Source organism: Talaromyces rugulosus, chromosome I (genome assembly GCF_013368755.1).
Source record: "Talaromyces rugulosus chromosome I, complete sequence".
Lineage (NCBI taxonomy): Eukaryota > Fungi > Ascomycota > Eurotiomycetes > Eurotiales > Trichocomaceae > Talaromyces > Talaromyces rugulosus.
This window is the reverse complement of record NC_049561.1, coordinates 1,018,399-1,043,009: the sequence shown is the minus strand read 5'-3', so window position 1 is coordinate 1,043,009 and position 24,611 is coordinate 1,018,399. Positions and strand designations below refer to the sequence as shown.

General features: G+C 47.1%; 10 protein-coding genes across 10 annotated transcripts; 6 read left to right on the top strand and 4 right to left on the bottom strand.

The window, feature by feature from the left end:
- Positions 1 to 632: 632 nt before the first annotated feature.
- TRUGW13939_00343 (uncharacterized protein) lies at positions 633 to 1,352 on the bottom strand (the record flags this gene model as incomplete). The annotated part of the gene is made up of 1 exon (XM_035483553.1): positions 633 to 1,352. The coding sequence occupies one exon, from the start codon at positions 1,350 to 1,352 to the stop codon at positions 633 to 635; it is 720 nt and encodes a 239-aa protein (XP_035339446.1).
- A 326-nt stretch (positions 1,353 to 1,678) lies between these two features.
- On the bottom strand, positions 1,679 to 3,346 carry TRUGW13939_00342 (uncharacterized protein; the record flags this gene model as incomplete). Its single annotated transcript, XM_035483552.1, has 1 exon — positions 1,679 to 3,346. The coding sequence occupies one exon, from the start codon at positions 3,344 to 3,346 to the stop codon at positions 1,679 to 1,681; it is 1,668 nt and encodes a 555-aa protein (XP_035339445.1).
- A 517-nt stretch (positions 3,347 to 3,863) lies between these two features.
- TRUGW13939_00341 (uncharacterized protein) lies at positions 3,864 to 5,332 on the top strand (the record flags this gene model as incomplete). Its single annotated transcript, XM_035483551.1, has 2 exons — positions 3,864 to 4,418; positions 4,481 to 5,332. The coding sequence occupies 2 exons, from the start codon at positions 3,864 to 3,866 to the stop codon at positions 5,330 to 5,332; spliced, it is 1,407 nt and encodes a 468-aa protein (XP_035339444.1).
- A 450-nt stretch (positions 5,333 to 5,782) lies between these two features.
- TRUGW13939_00340 (uncharacterized protein) lies at positions 5,783 to 8,628 on the top strand (the record flags this gene model as incomplete). The annotated part of the gene is made up of 7 exons (XM_035483550.1): positions 5,783 to 5,928; positions 5,986 to 6,120; positions 6,267 to 6,448; positions 6,504 to 6,577; positions 6,636 to 7,252; positions 7,309 to 7,479; positions 7,566 to 8,628. 7 exons carry the CDS (start codon positions 5,783 to 5,785, stop codon positions 8,626 to 8,628), a joined length of 2,388 nt encoding a protein of 795 aa, XP_035339443.1.
- A 1,011-nt stretch (positions 8,629 to 9,639) lies between these two features.
- TRUGW13939_00339 (uncharacterized protein) lies at positions 9,640 to 11,673 on the top strand (the record flags this gene model as incomplete). The annotated part of the gene is made up of 6 exons (XM_035483549.1): positions 9,640 to 9,733; positions 9,802 to 10,029; positions 10,089 to 10,571; positions 10,629 to 10,897; positions 10,947 to 11,513; positions 11,572 to 11,673. The coding sequence occupies 6 exons, from the start codon at positions 9,640 to 9,642 to the stop codon at positions 11,671 to 11,673; spliced, it is 1,743 nt and encodes a 580-aa protein (XP_035339442.1).
- A 2,055-nt stretch (positions 11,674 to 13,728) lies between these two features.
- Positions 13,729 to 14,421, top strand: TRUGW13939_00338 (uncharacterized protein; the record flags this gene model as incomplete). Its single annotated transcript, XM_035483548.1, has 2 exons — positions 13,729 to 13,833; positions 13,897 to 14,421. 2 exons carry the CDS (start codon positions 13,729 to 13,731, stop codon positions 14,419 to 14,421), a joined length of 630 nt encoding a protein of 209 aa, XP_035339441.1.
- A 1,599-nt stretch (positions 14,422 to 16,020) lies between these two features.
- Positions 16,021 to 16,485, top strand: TRUGW13939_00337 (uncharacterized protein; the record flags this gene model as incomplete). The annotated part of the gene is made up of 1 exon (XM_035483547.1): positions 16,021 to 16,485. The coding sequence occupies one exon, from the start codon at positions 16,021 to 16,023 to the stop codon at positions 16,483 to 16,485; it is 465 nt and encodes a 154-aa protein (XP_035339440.1).
- A 785-nt stretch (positions 16,486 to 17,270) lies between these two features.
- TRUGW13939_00336 (uncharacterized protein) lies at positions 17,271 to 20,178 on the top strand (the record flags this gene model as incomplete). The annotated part of the gene is made up of 5 exons (XM_035483546.1): positions 17,271 to 17,517; positions 17,599 to 18,036; positions 18,093 to 18,183; positions 18,501 to 18,681; positions 18,751 to 20,178. 5 exons carry the CDS (start codon positions 17,271 to 17,273, stop codon positions 20,176 to 20,178), a joined length of 2,385 nt encoding a protein of 794 aa, XP_035339439.1.
- A 510-nt stretch (positions 20,179 to 20,688) lies between these two features.
- Positions 20,689 to 22,881, bottom strand: TRUGW13939_00335 (uncharacterized protein; the record flags this gene model as incomplete). Its single annotated transcript, XM_035483545.1, has 4 exons — positions 20,689 to 20,955; positions 21,019 to 22,501; positions 22,576 to 22,706; positions 22,780 to 22,881. 4 exons carry the CDS (start codon positions 22,879 to 22,881, stop codon positions 20,689 to 20,691), a joined length of 1,983 nt encoding a protein of 660 aa, XP_035339438.1.
- Positions 22,882 to 23,447: 566 nt separating this feature from the next.
- TRUGW13939_00334 (uncharacterized protein) lies at positions 23,448 to 24,245 on the bottom strand (the record flags this gene model as incomplete). The annotated part of the gene is made up of 4 exons (XM_035483544.1): positions 23,448 to 23,552; positions 23,612 to 24,005; positions 24,076 to 24,161; positions 24,222 to 24,245. 4 exons carry the CDS (start codon positions 24,243 to 24,245, stop codon positions 23,448 to 23,450), a joined length of 609 nt encoding a protein of 202 aa, XP_035339437.1.
- Positions 24,246 to 24,611: the final 366 nt, after the last annotated feature.

Here is a 24,611-nt window from a genome sequence, read left to right as displayed (position 1 = left end):
TCTTATGCAAATGGCTCGAGACGCTCGCGTCGGACCCGTCAGATATTCATCGAGATACACGGCGCCTTCTAAGAATTATTACCAGCGTACTGCGGGAAGCAGATCTGGGACCGCCAGGTGACCGGGTGGGTGAATTTGGACCCGAGCAATTACGGCGGATGGGTGCGACGCTGGTGCGATTATTGTCGCAGATACTAAAGGGGGCCCACGTTTTTGAAATGATGCATGTGTTTTGTGACTCTCTTCGGACTTACGCCGATTTGCTCGAGAATGATCTCGATTTTGATATGACGGAATGAGTGGCGATAGCTTTTACTTATATACTTACGACATACCCCTCTGTAGCCGTGGGATGAAACTTCATAAAATTTTGAATTACAGTCAACCGCACAGACGGTTAAATGCCATGTCCATATTTGACTATCAATGACCATTCATCGAGTCCACTCAAAGGCCAGAAGACCGAAGGGGCTCTTTTTAACTAGTCAGTCTGACCTGACTTGTGCCACCTGACACGATTTTTTGTCAAATTTGGTAAAATTTCAGGTGGCCTATAGTTACCAAACACCTAATTACTAATATATTACTACGGATAGTAATTAATTTTAAGGAATCTACAAATATTGATTACATTATGCTATAGATGCCTGACAGATTCCTTCCGCCATCGTCACCAGACCATCAGCCATAACATCTATCTCTGTATCAAAAATCTCCAAGCATGGCTCCTTTTCATAAACCGTACAATAAGCTCCCTTGAAACCAACACTTTTCGCCGCCGACACATCCCACATATGTGCCGCCGCGAACCACTTCTCATCATCCGCCGAAAACTTGTTCAAGACAGATCTATACGCCGCCAACGCGGGCTTTGCAATTTTTTGGTCGTCACAACTGACAAAATTCGCCAGTGGCATATCCAGCCCTGCTTTCTCAAAATACCCTCTTACGCGGGCTATATCCCCCGTTGTGAAACACCACACTGTAAATCCAGCCGCCCGTAATTTCTCAAGACATTCCTTTGCACCATCCCGAAGCTTCAATTCGGAATATCCCGCGATACATTGATCCCGCTCGCTATCTGTTGCGAAACTGCGTGGGTCATCAATGCCGGCCATCCAGAGAGTGCGATAAAACACAGCTTTCATCACCTCCTTGTACGGTTTGTAGCGCTCGGAGATGGAGAGGAATGTGAATTCGAGCTCGGCGGCTTCCATCCATGTATACCCAAAGTGACGAGCGGTTATGGCGTGTTGGTGTAATTTGGTGCCGATGACATTCTCAATGCGCGCGAAGTAGGCGTCGAAGGAGACGCAGGTGCCGACGACGTCGAAGACGACGTGTTTGGGCATCTTGACAAAAGATTTTTAGTTTTGTACGACGAGAGTATACGATATTATGAAAAAGAATGGTGAAGATGCAGAACAAACAATTTATGGCTTGAAATAACAGATTGCGAACTCGAATGAGTAGTATTTAATTAGCAATCTCTATAATAAAGCTGAATAGATAGCGCTGTGTAGAAATGAGGGGAATGAAGGCTAGTTTCTCCACAGATGTTGACCGGTCCGGCCATTTTACTACTCAGGTTAAGACAATACACCAATTGACCCCGGTGAATGAAATTACAAAGACATAAAGAGCCGATAAATATAGTAACTAAATTAAACTCTAGATGTCAAGCCCATAAGATGTTCAACTTGTGGAGCCCCCGTTTTGGCTTCGGTGCCGGTTCTGGGTTCCTCTGATAGATTTCGATGAAAGCCTTGATGGGCAGTTCGTCGAGGGGAATAATCTTGCTCTTGTTCCACAGTTTATACCCGAAATAGAGCAACAAAATGATAGGGATATTGATATAAGAAGAAACAAACGTCTCATCACTCCACTCCCCATGAATAAAAGTGCTGTACCCGCCAGTGATAAGTAGCACAGTAAATAGAATCAACGTCGCCCAGGTTGTATACGGTTGCCAGGGCGCCGCGAATGGAAGATCCCTGTGGCGGTCGATACTCTGTTTTTTGCATCCGTAGTAGAAGCGGAGATAGACGATGCAGATGCTCATCCAGTTGATAAGCGTCGAGATTGAAACTAGATCCTGCAGCCAGGTAAACACAGTACTAGCAGTGCTGGAAACAGTCATGTAGCCCAAGCAAATAAACAGGCCGAACAACGCTACCGCTGCATAAGGCACGCCGAATCGGTTCAAGCGACGGAAGACCGCAGGTGCGTGTCCATGGACTGCCATACCATAAAGGATTCGGGACCCGCTGAGCATATTGGAGTTTCCAGATGACCATGCAGAAGTGAGGATGACCGCGTTGATAATAGATGGGACAACCTTGATACCTGCCCGGGTTGCAGCAATGACAAAAGGGGACTGTGAGGCAGTGCCCGTGGAATGGACGAGATCCGGGTCGTTTGAAGGTACGACAAGGCCGATCATGAAAATAGTCAGGATGTAAAACAGTAACACACGGATGAAGATACGTCGGGCAGCTTGGGGAATTGCGCGTCTTGGGTTCCTTGTCTCCGCGGCAGCGGTGGTGATGACCTCAATGCCAGAGTACGAATAAATGGCGTTGTTCATTGTCGACCAGAGCCCGAGGAAGCGGCCCAGAGAACCACTGATGCCCAAATACTGCACGAATGGACCCGGGTTTCTCCAGTATTGGAACCCTATTGTCCGATGGTCAGGGCCTCCTCCGCAAGTGATGACGAGAGCCATAATGTTGATTCCAATAACAAGCATAATCTTCAACATCGAGAAGGCGAATTCCAACTCTCCATATACCCGCACAAGGAAGATTGCAGTGGCCACCATCAAGATTCCGAAAATTGTAATCCAGACTGCATTGTTGATGGTAACCCAAAACTCAATAAGAACCGCAGCAGCGGTGATCTCTGCTGGAATGGAAACGAGATACGAATAAACTAGGTTCCAACCATTCGCGAATGACAGAGCAGGATCGAAAAAGTACTCGCTATAACGCACAATGCCTCCATTGAGCGGTACCAGAGCCCCCAATTCTCCCACAACAAACATGATGCTGGAGACAGACAACCCGATAATCGTGTATCCTAGAAACGCGCCTAGAGGCCCTGAATGGGCAACAGCACGACCAGAGCTGAGGAAAAGACCGGTTCCTATGGTTCCCGCCAAGGCGATCATTTGAATATGACGCTCCCGGAGGCCCTGTTTGAAGGCCTGGCGTTCTTCGTAGTATCCATTGGCGATTGCGTCGGATCCGCCAGGGACCTCCGTGGACATAGCTTTCTCTTCATCCTTACGGTCTTGAGAGACCATCTCGGTGGGGTGGTGTGAGTCGTGGCTTGACAAAGCGTTCATTTTTTTTCCGGGAGGGTACCTTGGAGAATAAAGTAGCCTTCGCTTCAATCGTAAGCATGTTTCGACGCTATTTAATACATTTTTGTGCTCGGTTCATTATCTTTCTTGTCGAGCTAGAGCTGCAGCTAATCAAATTTTTTCGATTACCAACCCTGCTAGCAGATGAATTCCTGTAATCCCACCTCTGGGTATCCCGTCTCCTTCTTCGAAGTGAAAGCCATTGCGTCTGGCAGCCGGAAAACCAAGGACCGGATACCTGCATCTTCCAGAGGTCGTACTCCAGGTTGATGAAAAGCTTAAGCATGTTTAATTCTAGAATATTGTCCACTGATTGGCGTTAGATAAGGGGGGACGGGGCTTGACCGGGCCGGCCAAATTGCTGCTCTCCAATTCCCCACAGCCAATACAATGTCGAGTTGGAGTCGCCTGAAGCCGAAATAGATTTAATCAAGAGTATTCTATCGCTTCAATGGCAGAAATATTCTGGTGTAAAGCTTTTTTATCGTTCATGACCCCAATGACTGCTACGAACGGTGTTTCAAAAGCACCCGGATGCATTCCGGCGCCAAACCCCGGGCAAACCTTCTGGCAACAAGATGGGAACATTGAATTCAGCGACTATCGTTCGACAGAGACCCTTCCAGAGCAGACAGACATTCTGATCATCGGAGCTGGATACGCAGGTACAAGCACGGCATATCATCTCCTCGCCGAAGGCACGAAGAATTCTATAACCATACTTGAGGCACGAGGAGTCTGCTCCGGCGCGACAGGTCGAAATGGCGGCCATTTGCGACCAGATCTGTACGGCCATATCCCAACATACATTGAACGGGCTGGTCTAGAGGCGGCAGTGGAAATCGCCGAGTTTGAAATCGCGCATGTCCCTGCTATGAAGAAGTTTATCCGAGAGCAAGGCATTGATTGCGACTTTAATCTTTGCAGATCTATTGATGTTTGGTGTAACGAGCAATCGGCGCAGAATGCAAAGACTGTGTATGGTCAGATGGTTGCTCATGGATTGAGTTATATGGAGGACGTGGTTTTTTATACTGGGAAGGAAGCAGAAGGTGTATGTGTCTTCTTTATCATTACATTTTTTTTTTTAAAAAATACACTGATTGAATGCTATAGATATCTGGCGTCAAAGGTGCAAAGGCCTGCGCATCATACACGGCGGCCTCCATGTCACCATACAAGTTTATTATACATTTGACCAAGTTAATTCTCGCCAGTGAGCAAGTAAATTTGCAAACACATACACCGGCGGTATCAATTCTGCCGGATCCATCAGGCGGGTATACAGTCGATACTTCTCGTGGTAAAATCCATGCCGACACAATCATACATGCCAATAATGCATACGTCTCGGGGCTTCTCCCAGAATACGAAAAGAACATCATCCCCTGCAAAGGCATAGCATGCCACATTGCTGTTCCGGACGGCACGAAAGCCCCTCTCCTAAATAATTCATACATCAACCGCACCGAGGATAACACACTTTCATACTTGATCGGACGAAACGACGGGGGCATTGTTGTCGGCGGTGCTGCTGCGAAATTCAAACCGTTCAAATATCAATGGTACAATAATGTCGACGACAGCATTCTCATTGACGCTGCGAAAGATTATTACAATGACTATATGCAACGAACTTACCACGGATGGGATAACAGCGGCGCAGCAGTGCGTCAGATTTGGAGCGGCGTCATGGGATATTCGTATGATTCGCACCCACATATCGGATCTGTGCCAAATAAGCCTGGCCAATATATCAATGCCGGTTTCAATGGACATGGAATGCCTGTTATTTGGCTTTCTGCGAAAGGATTGGCGAAGATGATTGCGCATGGTGCACCGTTTGAGAAGTGTGGTATACCACGGCTGTTTCAAACGTCGCAGCTTCGAATTGATCGGGCACAGAATGGCACTGAAGGGAAAGGAGATATCTTAGGCACTGCATCGTTTGGGGCAACCAAGCAATGAAACTAGATGACATCGTCTGTATAGTTCAATACCGGCTTTTGGGGGAACAGGGGTATACTGTTTAGCATTAACAACTAAAAACAACGGTCCTTGAACTATTTCTACTCTCTCATCTTCATATCGATTATAAAGTATCCGTGGATGTTCCAGATGTCTTTCGAATTTTTCAATGTTATAAATATCGGACAATCACTCGCTCCCTTTACTTTCAGTTACCCCTCTCAAGTGGCAATAATCAATGGTACAGGGGCGCAAGAAGCCACTATATCCCAATGTGGACTACGCTACTGATAAGCACAGGAGAGTTTAAGAGTCAATCCAATCAATATGACAAGTTTATCTCACCTCAAAACCCTCCATTAATAACCCAACAAGACGTATCCCGTATATTATCACTTGTCCTTTGAGCGACGGTCAAATACACAGGAAAATTGGAGGAACCGATAAACGATGAACTCCGACCCGCCAATCAATCCAGAAAATTGTAGCCCGGAGAGCGCTCCATTGAACAATAACGGCGCTACACTTCTAGAAAGACCACGCAAAAACAAACCACGGAGAGTGCTCGCAGAAGAAAGGAAACGTGCGGCTCGCGCGTGGGTATCCCTTCGTAATCTCCGTGCATATCCGTTACAGGTACTGACCCTGAGCAGATGCGATCGATGTCGAAAGCTGAAAGAAAAGTGCGAGGGAGGCGTACCCTGTCGACGATGTCTATACTATTCAAATACTTGCGAATTTAACCGTGCTGGTCCACAAGAACAGGATGATTCACCGCGTGCTATAAGGTGAGTCGCCGACTATATTTGAAGCGGGTTCTCGCAGCCCGGTAGGTTAATCAAGGTGATATAATATCTAGACCTCGAATTTCAAAATCCCATGTTGGTAAATTATCGCACCGCTGCTTTTATATGGAGCAGATTTTGAAAGTCAGGTGTCCGGATTTGAGTCTTGACACAGAAAGTCTCCAGCAGACGTATGAGGTTCTCCGTAAAAATGAAGCAACCTTGGTTGATCCCAGAGAACCGGAGCTAGAAGAAGATGATGACGATGATGATCTGATCTCCCTTAACGAGGAAGTTTGCACAATTGACCCGGTCCAGGAAAACGTTACACGTTAGGATCCTTCTTCGGATATTGCTTGTATCTTTTCACTGATATTCTTAGCTAGATTATTCTGGAGAGTTCTCCTATTGGAATTTCTCGATGCGACTAAAACGATACATTGATGAAAGGATGTTCCAGGTACGTGAAAATTGCAATCGGGCACGTTCCTGATTCGCACGTGTTAATTCGGCCAAAGCCTTCGCAGGGATCAGAAGAAATCTCGGGGTATTGGAGAGCAGAAAAAGTACAGTCTGGTCTGAGCAACCTCTCTGCCATCATCTCCTGCTTTCCGCCTAGGCATATCGCTGATTTTCTCACCGATATTTTTTTCAAATATGCTCAAACGAACTACTTCCTCGTTAACCAGAGCTGGTCACGTGGGAAACTCAATATTTTTTATTTGGAGCCAGAGAAACTATCGACAAAAGATGCCCCGGCGATCAGCATTGTGCTTACCATCTTTGCTATCGGCACCCAATACGTGTACTTGGATTCGACTCGACGGAACCACCGACCGAAAGGCAGCCTCACATTTTCCGAAGATGAAGTGGGCAAAGCGTTCTACCAACAAGCGATTAAGCTCCTTCCAGAAATCATCGAGCTGTCGTCACTCGAAAGTGTCCAAGCATGCTTGCTATTCGGAGTATATACACTCCCTTTAGATGCTTCCGGTCTTGGATACGTCTATTTGAACCTTGCGATTCGACTGGCAATGCAAAATGGGATGCATCGAAGGTACACCGGAAATGTCCTTAGTGCTACTATGATTGAGACTAGAAATCGCGTTTGGTGGAGCGCGTATACTCTTGACAGGTAAGTATACATTCTAAGTTGTGATAGTTTATTCTGATACGAATTCAATGAGGTAGAAAAATCAACATCTTTCATGGCCGACCACTATCTCTCTCTCGTAGCGACGTCGAGACAAATCTTCCAACCGTGTCAGAGAACCATGGAGAAAACCTCAGTTTTTCAAATACTGTACACATGGTCACGTCTATTAGGCTTGTTCATTATCTGGAAGAGCTTCTACAACATATGTATGTTCTTTTACTCAAATACATACAACCGTGCTAATTTTATGGGTTGCCTGTTTTAACTTTGGCTAATCCAATAATTGATATAGGACATTGCTTCGCACCTCGACTAAACAGAAAATACCCAGCACTCTATCTCATTTAATAGACACTAAACGGGCACTAGCAACATGGTGGCAATCTCTTCCCAAGGCGATTATACGCCCTGATATATCTCACGGTTTCTCGTCCTGGCGCGCTGCGATGTACGTTCGCCTAGAATACTGTCTAGTACGGCTGTTTGTAGGACGTCCATTTCTCTTACATGGCTCCTGCTCTCAGCCTCATTCAGAAGCATCTCCAGAAAGCGAAGAGATGAACTGTACAGACGGGCCATTAGAACCTAGAAAGAAACCGACATCCCGGCGGCTGGAGTTAGTGAACGATTGCGTTTCGGCCGCGCAAGAAGCTCTTGATATCTGTCGGTCGCTGAGAGAGAATACCCCAGGACTAGCGCGAGCATCCTACATTGAATACAGTTCTTGCCGGGCATCTTTATTAGTGCTGATTGCATGCTCTATTCAAGATGAAACTTGCCAGTTTTATGACTTGCTACAAGATGGCTTGGATATGATCTGTGAGATGTCGGCAGCGGGAGACTCCGCCCGATCTGAAGTGTCTCTTATAGAATCTCTCGAACGTGCACTGTCGCATCTGCAACCGGTAGACCTGCAGACGTCGAATCACAATACAGCAGCAGCCTCACATAGACGATATGACTCGTTTAAAACTTGGGAGTCTATGTGGCAGATGAACAACAACAGCAATAACAATACTACAACTTCCTGTGAGAGCCACTATAACATGGTCGACTCAGGCCCGGCCGCTTTTCGTCCACCAGGGCAATCATTGACCCCAGCACACTTCCCTTCTCACCTCGACCAAAGTCTGCCTACAAGCTCGATATACGCCGATAATGAGAACAACCTTCCAGATAGCCAAGTTCCGATCCCGAATCATAGCGAGATAGAGACCGTTGACCCTTTCAGCTCTATGTATTCCGGTATCGACTTGGATTTGTTCAGCGAAAGACATATTAATCCAGCAACCTCTGGATCTCTGCACCCTGAATCCCAGCTTTTGGAGGATCTTTTACGAGACTCGGGGTTTTGATTTCAATTCTAGCTTGTGACACAGGATTTTTGTATATAATGAATGAGCAAAACCTATAGTCAGATTATAAGATGATATTACGACATAGCTGAGTCTGTAGAAGCAGCTTCGGTGGAGTTTCAGGGGACGAGATAGGAAATATATCCAAATCCAAACGCCCAGCCTCACTTGTGTGTTAATAACTGCCAAGAAATATTGACGATATTATACATAACATATTCCACAGCCCACCAAGCCAACCGGGACAGCTGTAAACCTACATATGTATAGAAAATGGCCATTTTGAACCCTGTGATATCTCAACATTTTACTAGGTAACTATATATATTTAAAGTTATACAAATTATAATATAGCCGGCTGATTCTCAACGTAATAAATTATATAAGAAGATATTAATTTAAAAAAAAAATTACACCTGTATTCATACAATACAATAAAATACATAATTTTTCCTAAAAAGAAATTCTATAATTTGAGACTTAGTATATAACTTTATATAAATATATTTGACAATATACTAAATTTCGAACCATAGTTATCTCGTAAAATGTTAAGAAAATGACCATTTTTACATGAGCTACAACTATCCCGGCCGGCTTGGTGTCCCGCCTACGTCAGATCGATCATATGAGATAAGATTGCGGATAGCCTCGGGACAACCACGTAGTTATTAATTAGTATAGACCAGGACCGCAAGCAAACAAACAAACAAAGAACCAATACCAATCACCTATTACTTTGCAAGCTTTCAATGTAGGTCGCCCCATGTCGTATTGTCGCCGGCCAACTCCATTATCGCAAAAAATGACTCCGCGTGAAGCGGGGGTTTGCGCCTTTGTTTAGACGGATCCACCGCGATAACGGTTATCGTCGCTTGCTACATGAGCAACACGTAGCTTGCTTCTTTTTCTTTTCCTTTTTCTTCTTCTTCTTCTTCTATTTTCTCACTGCAGATACTGACTCAGCGCAGCACTGGCTTACCTAGTACTGTATCATTTAAAGACTCAATCATGGCCGAATCTATCGCTGCGGGGAAGTACATTTTCGAGCGTGTTGCACAGTTGGGGATTCGCCATGTGTTTGGAGTTCCTGGAGATTTCAACTGTGAGTTCAAACACCACACCACACATTCAGTGATTCTAGTGATTCGAGTATTTCTAACGCAATTTTAGTGTTCCTGCTCGATGAGCTGCTCAAAGTCCCCCAGCTTACATGGCAAGGCACATGCAACGAACTGAATGCAGCCTATGCGGCCGACGGGTTTGCGCGTGTCCGCGACTTGCCAGGATGTCTGGTGACTACGTACGGTGTCGGAGAGCTCTCTGCCATGAATGGCGTGGCCGGCGCGTATGCAGAACATACGGGCATGATTCACATTGTTGGAATGACTTCCCGACCCCGTAGGGCTTCACCAAGAGACTTTATAGTGACGAAACTGACTGCTAACATGCTTTGATAGAGCAAAATGCAAAGATCATGATTCATCATACTTTCAAAGCCAACCAGGATCACCTAATATACACGCAAATGGGCCAGCCGATCAACAAGACGCAAGCCATCCTGCTAGACGACGCAACCATGGCCGAAGAGATCGACCGCGTCATCATCGAGGCCGTCAAGACCAGACTTCCCGTCACCATTTACGTGCCCATGGACTCTGTCTCGGTACTGTTGGATGCAAAGCGTCTGCAAGTTCCGCTAGATCTTGAGATTAAGAATAGCCCTCAGGTTGAGGACAAGGTCGTGGCACGCGTTCTCGAGGAGATTGAGAAGGCTTCCAACCCAGCTATTCTGGCTGATGTTTTGGCGATTCGCCACAATGCACAGGCCGAAACGAGGCGACTGGCTGAGTTGACGCGTTTCCCGAGTTATTCAACGCCTTTGTCCAAGGGAATCATTCATGAGGATAGTGAATACTACAATGGTCTTTACAATGGACAAGGTGAGTACTCTCATTTTTTTTGGGTTAAGGAGTAACAGTGACTAATGAAAAATTCAGTCTCGTTCCCCGAAACCCAAGCCGCAATCGAAGCATCAGACCTGGTTTTGAATATCGGCCCACTCCTTTCCGATTCCAACACTGGCGGTTTCACGAGAAATCTACTGGACGAGAATCTCGTAATGCTGGGGCATGATCACTGCGCCGTGAAGCAAGAGCGATTTGAAGGAGTGCATTTCCTGCCTGTTCTCAAACGCATCGTTCAGGAATTGGAAACCAAAGCCTCTCAATACAAGCTTCCACGGCCACAAAAGGGGCCGCGAATCGAGGTAAGCAGTAAATTACCTTATTGTATTCGACAATACTTACAAATCCCAGGCACCTCTCTTGAACGATTCAAAGTCAGGCCCCATCACGCAGTCCTATATATGGCAACGGATCGGCAGGTTCACGCGCCCTGGAGATGTCGTGCTCGCCGAAGCAGGCACAGCCCAGTATGGTGTCCCAGATGCAGTATTTTCCAAAGACGTGAGCTTCATCACGCAGATTTATTGGTCGTCCATTGGCTTCACCGTGGGAGCATGTCTCGGGGCTCTGACCGCCGCGCGAGAAATTGAAGGCGCACAAAAGAAACGAGTGCTTCTTCTCGTCGGCGAGGGCTCGTTGCAAATGACAGTTCAGGAAATCGGAACCTATATTCGGTATGGATACACGCCACTCATCTTCGTAATCAATAACAACGGATACTCGATTGAGCGTGCCATCCACGGACCAAACCAACTATACAACGACGTAAGCATGCTGTGGGATCATCAAAAGATGTTGGAATTCTTTGGCGCCCGCGAGGAGACTGGCAAAAAAAGCCGGAGCTTTACGTGCAAGACTGTCGAGGACATGGAGAAGGTTCTGTCGGATCAAGAGTTTATCGAAGCCAATCACATCCAAGTAAGTACCAACCTGAATTATGGTCTTTTGAGAGATACCTTTGCTGACCATCCTGTAGCTATGCGAGGTGTTTATGGATCAGTTCGACTACCCTTGGCGCCTCAGTGGCCAGCTTGACGTGGCGCGCAAGAGGGCAGCTGCAGCAGCGCAAGCAAAATAGATTCTAGACCCGTTATGCTCAGAATAATAATAAGCAGTGGCAACATTAACAACAACAACCTCTAATATGTGTGGCGAGAATGCAGCGCAGCAACCACCGCTTCCATCTTGAGATAAGAGTGAGATAGGGACATTATCACTTTACTCTATTATATATTAGAGATACTATAAAAATTTTAAAACCCTTTTACAAATTAATAAAAAATCATATACAAGTTAATGGTTATTAAAAATATAGCATTGATACCCCTGCCTTCGGTCCATGGTTCGAATTTGCAAAGATAACAATAACGTCGCAAGTGCACTGTCAACTGCTATTCCATGAAAGTTTCACTTATAGGTAACTTATATCGTTTCTGGTTTCCATACCAGAGCAACATGGGGTTTTCAAGGGGACAGCATATTTTCTAAAAGGTGGTTACTAGAATACCCTCCATGGTTATCTAGGAGAGCTAAAGCGAGCTGCTACTCACACCTTTGGATCAAACTCCATCTATACGAAATCTATCACAAGATGTTCGATGTAAGAAAATGCTCCCTCGTAAAATGAATTGAAATATTGCCCAGACAGAGTGACTGACTGATAACAGGATTCTGATCCTTTCAATCAATCACCGTCCATGTGACCCCGCACGCCATCATCAACTCGAGAGGTTACACAGTGTACATCAAAGAAGCAGCTTGGGCACTCTTGCATACTTCAGCTCCATGACGTGTCACCTAATCAAGTTACCAACCCTCGCTTTAAATTGTCTCCTCCGCTTCCTGTTTTCCTTTTAAGTACTGCATTCAAAAGCATTGTCCATTACATTCACTATGAGGAATAAGAATGCGCCGCAAGGCAAAGTCTTCCATTTCAAAGACAAGTCAGAATGGAGGGTTGAAATTGCTCAGCAGGTGCAGTTATCATCAGAATACCGATCTCAGAAGGTGGTTGTCCTAGGGAAAGCATTAAACAGACCACCTAGGTGGGTCAGGATTGTTACGGTTGTGTCTATTCTTTTCATATACTTTTCATGGCTTTCTAATTTGATCAGGTTACGTCGACCTTACCACATCCCACTTTTGACCCGAATCACTACCTTCCTATACACCCTACAGGAAAATTCCGGAAGGATGGTGTACAATTGAAACTGTGCGGAAGTTTCGAAGAGCAAACACGCTTACCTCCACCATCATTCATAAGAATCGACAAAGTCGAAGAGGTGCCATTAGAAATATTGAGTGAAGCATTCAGGTGGGATGGACTGAGCATGATGCTTCAGGAGAAAAGTTTTAGTACTTTAAAGAATTTGTCTATCGAAACAGGACGGCAAATGGAACAAAGGCTTAGTAAGGTGCCAGTACAAAGAAGGCTTCAAGACTAGATCTTGTTTGGTATTTCTTGCTACAGACAGATTCGAAACCGCCTTCACTGTTTTTACACTCTCATGTTTATTCCTCCTACTGCCAAGCTGCTTATGTATACTCTGAAATATTCAGTTATTTCATCTTGTTTATAACGTAATTTTCAATTAGCCTATTAAAAGAAACACTTGGCAGCAAGATTCCAGACCAACACGATTGGTTATTCTTGATTGAGGCACGTTCCCTGTAAATCGATGAGCGTTGTCCAGTACTGGTTAGAAACCTTGCTGTCAAGGAATGGTGATAAATATGAAGTTATGATCGAAGTTATCAATTTTAGTAACAGCATTGGTTTTCAAATGCATTCCTTGGGAAAAGAATGTATTAGGTACATATTTTGGCTTACAGGGCCTCATGATGTCAACTGGTAATTATAAACCAACATTTTTGACTGTAAAATATAGACGCTATTGATTTGAAAAAAATGCAGACATGGATCATGGAGAACGTGTTTTTTACTTGTTGCTTTAAGTTAGTTAATTTTCTGGCAAAAGTTTGGCGTATAGGAAATGTATTAAGGGGGGTGGTTAATTAATAAAACTGAGGGTCTAGCTAGTCTTGCTTGTAATTTTTAGCGTGGGTAAGAGCAAATTTACCAATTGCTTAATTGCTGGTTATATCAATAATTCACTCAATCATATTTGGAATAATGAAGTCACCCTCTACAAATATGAACAGTGAGAAATCAGTCAACGTTGAAGACCATGATGCAGTCTTAAGCAGTGCCAAAATGCATTTACAGATACTGCTTGCGGTACGTGTTCAAGTCACCCCAAACTTGCATAATTTCCAGCTAAAGCTATGTCCTTGGCTATAGCAACTAGGATATCTAAAAGCTACGGATACTGCAATCAACGATCCAGAACTTCAACGCTTATTGCCCCTCTTAAGCGAAAATTCTTCGAAGAATGTTCCACAAGGACAATCCGTACAAGCCCCGAAGAAATCCAATACTCCAAAAATCGAGGTTTTACATACTCCCCAAACATTCATAGCCAACCGGGAATATGTTGGCAAAAACCATGACTTTCTTTTGGCGGAACCTGGAGACAGGGTTGTCGTTCACGCATGGGTAGACGGAAAAGATGCGGTGGGTTTCAATGAACGAAACTTTTCAGCTGGGCGTATTTCTTCGAACTTCCTTGGAGATAAGGTACCAAATTCAAAGGATAAATTCGAATCCTTTATAGCGGACGAACCTAATTGTCCCATACGATGGTCCGGCGGCCGTCTGGACATAAAATCTGGGGATCGTATCAGGATCTGCATGTGGAATAGCAAAAAGAACGGCGTTGGGGTTAATCTTGCTACTGGGAAGATTGGAGACTTCACTTTGGTGTAATAAGTCAATAGATAGATTATAGTATCCAAATTATAATGATCAGTTTAAAATCAGTTAAGAAGATTATTTCTATGTGAAGCTAGTTTCGAATCTGCCTGTAATATACGATTATTTAAAGGTACGTCCATTCGAGATAACCCCGAGCAAGTTTTTTTTCTCTAAACCGGTCTGACCTACAAAATATGATAGTTACAGTCAAGTATCAATGCTAAAACAGCTAAATATTTGTAGTAAATTCAATTTAAAGAGCTTCATATGCAGAATTTCACCTTATAAACCTAATTTTGTACCAGCGAGTCCGATTTCTGCTCTGGTGCATGCCGCTTAAGTTCACCATATCTCCGAGAATCAGAATCCACACACACAAAGAAGCATATCATCTCAGACATCTATCTACACCATATTCTATCTATTATTCTTCCATGCGATCTTCCAGTTCGCAGATCCATTCCGTATAGCGTTAGTATTCCAGGAGAAAATTGGTGTCACTGAGCCACCACGCAAAAACGGCGGTCTCTAACCCTTCCTTTATGTCACAGAAGTGTTCAAAATGGCCTGATTGTTTGGGCCCTTTCTTAGAACCAAACAAATGTGCGCGTGTTGTAAGTCATGATCACGATAAATTTCGTCGGTACAGTCATCAATGGATTGCCGAGCGATATCAAGTACCGGCGCTCAAACAACTCCCCATAAATCCCAAGAAGCACAGAATGAGCTTGTGGGATTTAAAGGAGTGCTGACAGGAGTATGATAGAAACCAGTAAGCCTATGAAGGGAGAAAAGCAGCAGGACGCCAAGTCACATGCATGGACATCGCGGCCTTTTAGACCAACAAGCATAACAATAGATGACAGTTGCGTTGCATCAACGCATGTGCGCAACTACAAGCAAATTTTACCTAAAGCATTGATAGTACGAATAACCCAAAGGCGTCCGTAAGCTTGTATGCACGTAACCTACTCCGTAGAGACTTACTGTTGAAACCGCTAGGTCATTTTACGTTTTGCCTTTTGCGCTTTTACGTCAACCGCCACGTTGGATCAGAAAAGCCACGGGAATCAGCATTTATCGTTGTCGATCACACGCTAGGCTGATGACTATTGATTCCCACGGAGCAACATCAGCAAGAGGAGCAACTGCGTGGTGCAACAACAATAATCGGGTTGCCGGTTCCCGACCCGACTTCCACCTTCAAAAGACCTAAACCAACAACACCGTTTTCCAGCGACTTGGTGACTGGTACTGAGTTCAATATATTTATAATTTTTAAGCTGTGGCTAAAATCCTACAAACCCATTTTAACTCCTTTTAGAACCCCACGTTGGGTGTTTTGATGGATCCGTTCATTTCCGGCAGTCAGCAAACTACCGTATCTGGGGGCCAGATGTAACCATATGTCAGCCTGGCAGAAAGCTACACTCAAGCTTCTAGGCATATCCCATGCTAATATGAGGCATCAGAGGATAAAAGGGACTTTGTCCCCAGGCTTCTGGCGATCTTTCTTTCCTTTTAATTAGTATCACACCAAAACATCTACAAACCTCTTGCTCATTCCTTGTCAAGATTTCACTCCTTACCAAAACCAAACAACCAGCCAAAATGAAGTTCACCTCTGCTGTCGCCGTCTCGGCCATCGCCCTCGCCTCCCAGGTTGCCGCTTCTCCTATGCAGAAGCGCGACATCCCAAGCTCCTTCTACTCTAACATGCCCATCACCGGCTCCATCTTCTCCTTCTCCGACGACGCCTCTTGCAACGAGATCTTCTACCAGTCTGGAAGCTGCGGCTTTTCCACGTACTTCACCTCGCAGTTCCCCAGCTCCGCCGGCCAGGAGTTCATCGCCCTGTCCGCCGCGGACATGGACCAGTTCGGCGCTGCCCAGAACGACGAGCTCTGCGGAAAGACTATTGACATCACCGGCCCCAACGGTGTCACCAAGCAGGCTGTCGTTGCTGACCGTGCTGGTGCCGACATCATCGACATGTGCGCTGGCCTCTGGGAGGCTTTCGGAAGCGTCAACGGTGACGGCACCAACATCCAGGTCCAATGGAAGGTCTCCCAGTAAACGTATTGCCCGTTTACTGATGTTTGATTCGACTACTCAGCGGAAATGACAACGAAGGACGCTGGGTGGGTTATGTATATATTTGAGGCTTTGTTGTGTATATATAGCATGCATACGTACATATGTGAAAAGATTTTTATACCACCGTCAGGGCACGTTCATTGATATGTTAAATGTTGCGGCAAATTTTCAAATATCCAAATATTCTCTTGGGATTTTCGTCACTAGCAAACGGTGCTGACTCTAAACGCTATGTAAGGTAGGGGTAGCACTTGAAACAGACCCTAGTTTCAACCCTGAACATATAGGAATCGCTGTCCGAGGGATTCCGCACTCACATGCATCGTCGGGGTTGAATAGTGTTTCAAAGTTGCTATCAATATTCAAATCTTCAAGTGATATACTTGATAATTTATCAACTATTTGTATACCAATTTAGCCAACTTTAAGAAATGGGCTCTAGGCTAGGGAAACTTGAAAAGAAGGATCCAAAAAACAAATCTAAATTAACTCTAACACGGCCTCGTCCCATGGGAATGCAGCGGAAATGATCTACTAACGCCCGCTCGCGGCTGAGATGCGCAGCGGCTCATCTAGCTGCATCCAGCATCGGGGAAGAGCTTTGTGCAGATCCTAGCAATACGAGCTGACTAGATAGTGATAATTTGTCTGCCTATTATTGAATCCTTTGATTATGGTAGATTTATTATATGCTGAATGAATTCTGTATTCAGATCTGAATCCGCAAAGCACACACGTTTTGTTCAGTTCTACACACAAACACAATGCGATCGGCAGGTCTCTTTCTTCTCTTTGGCACCGTGATGGCCATTCCAGACTCTCATTCGGGTCCCAAGGCATTGATTTATCGTGGACCTGCAGCCTGCGACGGATGTCCAGAATCAGTTGCTGCACTCCTCCAGTCTTCTGCGTCTAAATTCGCCATCGAGTATGCCGGGCCCAATGAGAAAATTGATATCAACGCAGATTCTTTGAGTAAAGTTGATCTCTTCGTTCAGCCAGGAGGCGGCGGTTAGTTCTATCTTCCCTTTCTATATACATGTATCTATTGTCAACGTTGGCAGTGATATCATTGCTAACCGATTTCCATAGATCTCGAGCCAGGCTGGAAGCATACAAAAAAGTACAAAAAGGCCATCCGCGAATACGTCGCTCAGGGCGGGAGATACGCCGGTTTTTGCCTTGGAGCGTACCTAGCTGGTCCCCATCTTGGATACGATCTTCTCCCTCCAGGCTCATCTATCGCTGACGAGATGGACCAGCCCGGTGCGCAGGTGAAGAATACCACGGACACTGTCATCCAGGTCGATTGGAATTTCCAGACAGGCACAAAGAAGGGTCAAAAGCAGGATGGCCGGTGGTTATATTTCCAAGACGGGGCTGTTGTAAAACTGTCAGAATCAGCAAAAGCGGACGCACTTGTTCTTGGTAGGTTCTCAAGTAACGGAGATATTGCTGCTTCTGTGACTTCTTTTGAGAAAGGATGGGTTGGCCTCGTGGGCCCCCATCCTGAGGCCGATGAGAGTTGGTGTAAGTATAACCCTTTTGGTTTTATTTTTTTGGCATTTCTAATTATTGGTCTACAGATCAGTTGGTCAATGTGACCAACCCGGACGGAGTCAACTTTGATATCGGCCATGATTTTGTAGAAAGCATCATGGCTCAGAGGAAAGACCAGTAATATGTTCAATCTAGGTCCAAAGAGATGCATTCTATTGTCAAAATCAACCGGATTCAACTATACTTGTATAATTAAAGTATGAAACCCTGGAAGAGGATCACGTGGGGCTCGCAGGTGGTGACGTCACAACCCTTATTCGTCGATCGAGAATGCAGAACCAAGATTTATGTGGTTTACGTGATTCACTTTAATTATTAGCTCTTCCCCAGTTCCAGCTTTACAAAATTATCTTTTTGAATCAATCAACGATTGCTGCTGTCTGAGTCGGATTACTACTACCTCAAACCATTGATATACTTTTATACTCTCCTAGCATGGTCTCGGTGTGGGGCTCAAGAGCTCCAAATAACCAGTCTCGCGCTGAGGAAGGCGACAGACGAAGTGACGAGCAAGAGGATTCTTCTGTCGCGCGAGAATCGCGAGAGGCCGATGAGCATACGCGTCTACTGCCACGAAGCAACGGTGATGGCTACCTGAGTCCGGACGACCCAGCTGTAAGCTTTACAGAACATCCTTTCCTGGCACTTGAACAATATTAACAAAAAATCCCCCCCCAAAAAAAGGTATCCCCATACAACCTCTGGAACGTCCGCGCCCTACGCTTCTTCTCAACTCTCTTCCTCGCCATCAGCTTCGTCTGGTGGGTGCTGCTGTTCGTCTCGATCTTCGTCAGTCCGCCGGGGATGCACAACCGTGGTTCGGGCTTTACCGACTTCTCATACACCACGCTAACCGTGGGCAATCTCATCATTGGCCTGCTCTTCTTCGCGCTACCGTCGCAGCCCATGCTAATCTGGAACGGCGTTCTCGCGGTCCTGCTCGTCTCGGACATGATCTTGGTTCTTGCGGTGCCGCGTCTCCGACTGGAAGAAGGATGGGTCGGCATCGCATCCGTGGTCTGGGCGGCTTTCATCGCGCTGTATAACATGGCCCAAGTTTATTCTGTGGAGAAGGGCAAGGAGCAGGAAGAGGAACGGCTGACGGGCCGCGTGGAAACCAGACGCACGCTGCTACAGTGGCTTGCTGTGCTGGCCGAGACCGTGGTGCTCGGTATCATTGCCCTTGTGGCCATCCTGCTCACGGCCACCCTGATCCTGCGCGCCAGAGATGCCAGCCTGCAAGCCCCCGGCCGGAAATATCTAGTCAACAATGAGAAATACGAGGTTCACTTGGCCTGCATCGGCAACGAGACGACGACCACCAGCATCAACGAAAAGAAGCCACCGACAATCCTCGTCGAAGCCGGCGAGCGTCCCTCAGAACACAGTCTGCAGCCTTTTATTCACAACGCCTACGCCAACGGAACCATCCCTCGCTACTGCTACTGGGACCGGCCCGGCATCGCCTGGTCCGACAACGCGCCCTCGCCACACTCCGCCGGCATGTCCGCCGATGTTCTCTCCGAAGTGCTCGCGCTAGCCGGCGAGGAGGGGCCCTGGATCATCGTCACGGCCGGCATAGGCAGCATCTACAGCCGCATCTTTGCGAGCCGCCACATGCACGACGTGACTGGGCTATTGCTAATCGACCCAACCCACGAGGACCGGCTGCACGGCGACATTGGCAACCCCGGACACGGATTCGCGCTCTGGGGTCGCGGAATCATCTCGCCGCTGGGTCTCGACCGTCTGGCCGGCGTGATCTTCAAGGGCCGTACCCGCGAAGACCGCACGTACGGCCAAGTAGCGTACCAGGGCGGGCGCTTCATCAAGGCCAAGCTACAGGAAAACCTAGTTGCGGCAAGCATAACGGCTAGCGAAATCGCGAGCGCGAAGAACATCCAGACGCCCGAAACGCCTCTGGTTGTGGTTAGTTCTGGTGTGGAGGTTGGCCGCAGCGAGTCGTGGGCAAAGCAGCAGCAGAGTCTGACGGGGATCACGGATCATCTGGTCTCGTGGGATATTGTCAAGGGCGCGCCTCATGAGGTTTGGCAGACGTTTGAGGGACGGACGGTGTTGGAGAAGAGGCTCAAGAAGCTCGTCAAGCAGTAAGTAGGTCTGCTATGAAAAAAAAAAAAAAGTGCTTTTTTTGTATACGGGCATGGAATATGAAATACGGTAATATGTAATGAATGGGCTTGGTTGGCGTTGGGTCACGGTTGGGTCATGGATCAATTGATCAATTGATGTGTTTGTATTTGTTATGAATTTAATCTAAAAGAACATTAATATACGGAATAAATACGGTTGTTTCTATTACACCACGGTTATAATACTAAATTGGCCATAAATTCATCCCATTCACCCCGATCTATCCAGGATAGCCATCTAATCACCCCACAACCGGAAAAAAAAAAGAAAGTAAGACTCGAGGAATCGCCGGGTAATGCAAATGCCGAGCATAATGCAAGGGAAAAGGAAAATCGCTATCGTTCCGAGTACATGTATATACCAAGCGACACCCGGCTAGGGGCGCACGGTATTTCGTAGACGGACCTAACCTGGGTTTTTTTTTCGTTGGAGAGACTAAAGTAGCCAAAGGTAGTAGGTAGGTATAATCTGTTACTCTAGGCTAGTCCCCTTAAACCTCTTAGCAAGACGTTCACTATCGGATTTCGGAGACACGGATCTCGACTGGAGGTGTCCATGTCTCTGGGCAAAAGATGCAACAGGCGTATCCCTAGCCATGGGTAAGGGGCGCTTAGGGGGTCGCTCACCGCTCTCCTGAAGAATCGCTACCAGGGTGGCCCATCCACTAGTATTCACAAGTTGCAGGCCATCCGAAGGGTCATGGGTAGTAGCCACGCGGGCCAGCAGTTCCTCTTCGTCCTAGGTGGCGATGTGCCATTCCATTAGTACCCTTTATATATACTCTGTGACTGCAAATCTTACCTTGCTGAATGTTCCCAGCGAGTGAAGGAAAGCGAGAAGATGAAAGTCGGAAACAGCGCGGATTGCCTTTTTCGTATCGTCGTGAGTGACGAGCTTCCTGGCAACCACACGAAGCTCCTGGCTTTCGCCGATGACTTCTCTGTTTTCTATTGGGAACGTGCTGTCGATGAAAAGAGGGGCTTCGTCTGTAGGGAATCCATGGGTCAACGTCACCAGCAAGTATTCCACGGGAAAGCTAGGTTTGGCATTCTCCTGCACGTTGGCTCCGTATTCGTTGATCTTGCGGTAAAAGACCTCGGGGATGTATCGTAGCTCGCTGCCCGAATCGTTATCGTCTTCCGACTGAACAAGCATGACAGTGGGGTCGGCAGAAGGCTCAACGATATCTGCTCTCACCATCTCCACTGCCGAGTTGGAAGCTTGATACGCGCTGACTGCAATTGCTCCGTTTTCGTCACCGCTCAATACACATGTGACAAAGTTGGACCCGAACGAGCCAGTTTCACTCCATTTCGTTGCCTTGGGGTATCGTGCCTGGTATCGCGATGCAAAGGCAATCTCAAGCGAGGACAACCAGTACGAATCAGCATGTCGTTTGCAAACAACAGAGCCATCGCCTTTGCCAGCGTCGAGGAGGTCTGTGACTATAACGCCAACCTTTTGCAAACCGCAAAGACGAGCGACTTCATCGACCTCTTTTTCAGTCTCCCATTCATTGAGACTGATTCCGTCCACCTCATCCACCTGAGGCGGTTCGTATATAGCCTGGACAACAGCCTTGATGCCGAGTGGAACTTCGGTATACTCCTCGTATGTCCCGTATAGATATCCCAGACGTTGCGAACCCGATTTTCGCCAAAAATCCAAAAGTCCATTAATCAGGCTCGGGGAAGAAAATTCAACGTGGTCGACCATGCGGAATTCCTGAGGCTTAAGAGTGATGGCGCTGGGTTGGCATTTTGTACAGATTCCTTCCGGCCACGGTGGATGCCCAGACGGACAATCTCGCCTGACGCGGTAGTAGGGCTCGCTCAAAGGCGGCATGTAAGAGCTCTTGAGCTCTGGTTTATTTTTCGAAGAGTTGATTTTCCGGAGGTATGAGTGGAAGGACAGATGTTTGATCTTCTTGTCGGCCAAGTATTCAGGCGCATATGGTTCGAGGGGCATGCAGTAATCACACATGCCCTTTGGCCCGTGCCGGCACATCTTTGTATCTCGCGGTCGGGGGATCTTTCCATCTTTCTTATCCAAGAAGTCGTCAAGCGGAGACTGCTCGACCACCTCCCAAGGGTTCTTGAGGATGGCCGATGGCGACGTCGGGTGGGGCGGAAGGGCAACGGTCGTTTGCTGAGGGACAGCAGCCCCGTTCAGCCGTCGTGACTCCGTGACGGGTTTCTGACTAGGCGCTGCTTGCTGGGGGTGAGAGTCGCCATTGGAAAGCGACGCTTTTTCTTGATATCCAAGAAACAGTTTATCTCCATGCCTGTTCCAAATTATAAAAATGTCAGAGCTACATCCACTTTTGCCAGGCGCCAAGGCAAACTGGATCAGACTCACGATAACCCAACTCTTTCGATCGCAACTCCATCCAAGCTAGCAAGCGGTCTTTCTTGGCCACCCACGCCGATGGGCTTATTTGACAGTATAATCGATGTAGGATCGGTGGAGGGGGGAAGGTGCTCGAGAATCTAGGAAGCGGTCAGCCACAAACCACAGCGACACAATGTTATGCAAAAACCCAAAGCTTCGTGAGGCATGTACCTTGTCTCTCAGGTCCGGGAACAGCATGGATGGCGGCACAGTTACGCGAAACTGGCCATTCCGACTCTCAAATCGGAGTACTATCGGCCTGGGAGAGGCCATGTTGTTCTGCGTGTCTGGGTCGCGGCGGTGAGATAGGGAGGTAAAACCAAGGAAGGGAGAGAAATGGGAAATTAGAGGAAGTTGGATAAAGTCTGACGCGTCGGCGCAGGATTCATCTCATGGGCAGCTCAGACGAGAAGCAAACTGAAGATGTCCGAAGGCGAGAGCAGCTGGTGGAGGCCCATTCGTCATAGCCCGCCGCGGGGGAGCTAGCTGGATGCGGCTAGCGGGTGATGCCTAGTTCTGGTGGATGTTTCCAGCAGCCACAACAAACTACAACTACTTTTTAACAAGGCCAGCTTGCAGTGCAATACTAATCATATTTTGGCTGCTACAATGTGTTTGTTTATTAACTTTATAGGTTATCGAATATCGGTGTCATAACATCAGAAAACAAAAATCGTCGAAATCTCCTGGGTATATGGATGCGTTTAGAGAATGCTGCATTTTGCCGGCAAGCCACATGGACCCTCCTTGTCCTTTTTGTCCTGTTGCGGCGCCTTCTTTGGGGCTTCCTTGGCCTCTGAAGAAGGCTGTGCTGCAGCATCCTCGCTGCTGCCATGCAGTCATGCGAAAGAGACCTTGGAGACGCGCTCGTAAAAGGTCTTGCCCTGGATCTCGGCGATTTCGAGCTCGAGAGCAGAGGGTTGGCGGCTACCATCGGCAGCAGCCTGTTAAAATAGACGTCAGTCTCGCGACAAAAAAAGAACACAAAATTGGAATGGCTTACAAAAGTACCGGCACCCCATGGGCTGCCACCGTGGACCTCGTCGAGATTGGTGAGCTGGGCAAAGGTATGCTTGTAGCCGAGAGGCACATAGTTGAAACCGTGGTGAGCCAGGGTGCTCATGCTGGAAAGGGCAGTCGACTCCTGTCCGCCGCCAGGGCTGGCAGTGGAGATGAAGACGCCAGCATACTTGCCCCAGTAGCCACCGCTGGCCCAGATGCCGCCAGTGTGGTCCCAGAAAGCCTTCCACTGGGCGGGAAAGTTACCGTAACGGGTGGGGATACCGAAGAGAACGGCGTCGTACTCGAGCAGAGTGGAGGGATCGGCAATTGGGTAATCGGTCTTGGGGGGAGCGTGCATCTTTGACAGGGCCTCCTGGGGGAGAGTCTCGGCGATTCTGCAGAAAGGACCTTCAGTCAGCGGGTGGCCAGCTAGTAGTAGTAGTACTGGTTTATAGATATACGTACTGGTAGACATCGACCTTGCCACCAGCAGCCTCAATGCCCTTCTTTTCAGCTTCGGCCAGCTTGACGATGTGGCCGTACATCGAGTACTTTGGGAGAATTAGCAAAGCTGCAACGGTGCAATTGCACATATGAGAGGTGGGACATACGAAGACGATAGCGATCTTGGCCATTGTGAATGACGGGGATGGGTATATGACTTTGGGGGTGAAAAGGGGTCAATTGAATTGATGAGTCGTCAGGTGTAGCACGATGCAACGAGCAGACGGGGCTGAAGGGAGGAGGAGGTATTTATAACAGGCTCGAGCAGATGGATTGCCAAAACCCCGCCAGGTGATGCTTCCGGGCATCTGGGCGTGATTGGCGGCGGCTGCCCCACTGGAGCTCTTTGGCAGCGATGACCAAATCCTGACCAAGCGCTCAGTCACGCCGAACCAGCGGATATACTTGTGGCACCGGAAATACGCTTTGTCTTTGTCATGGTGAATAAGCTTTGCTTTAGTAATGAATTTGTTTGCAATTGTGTTTGCAATTGTGGA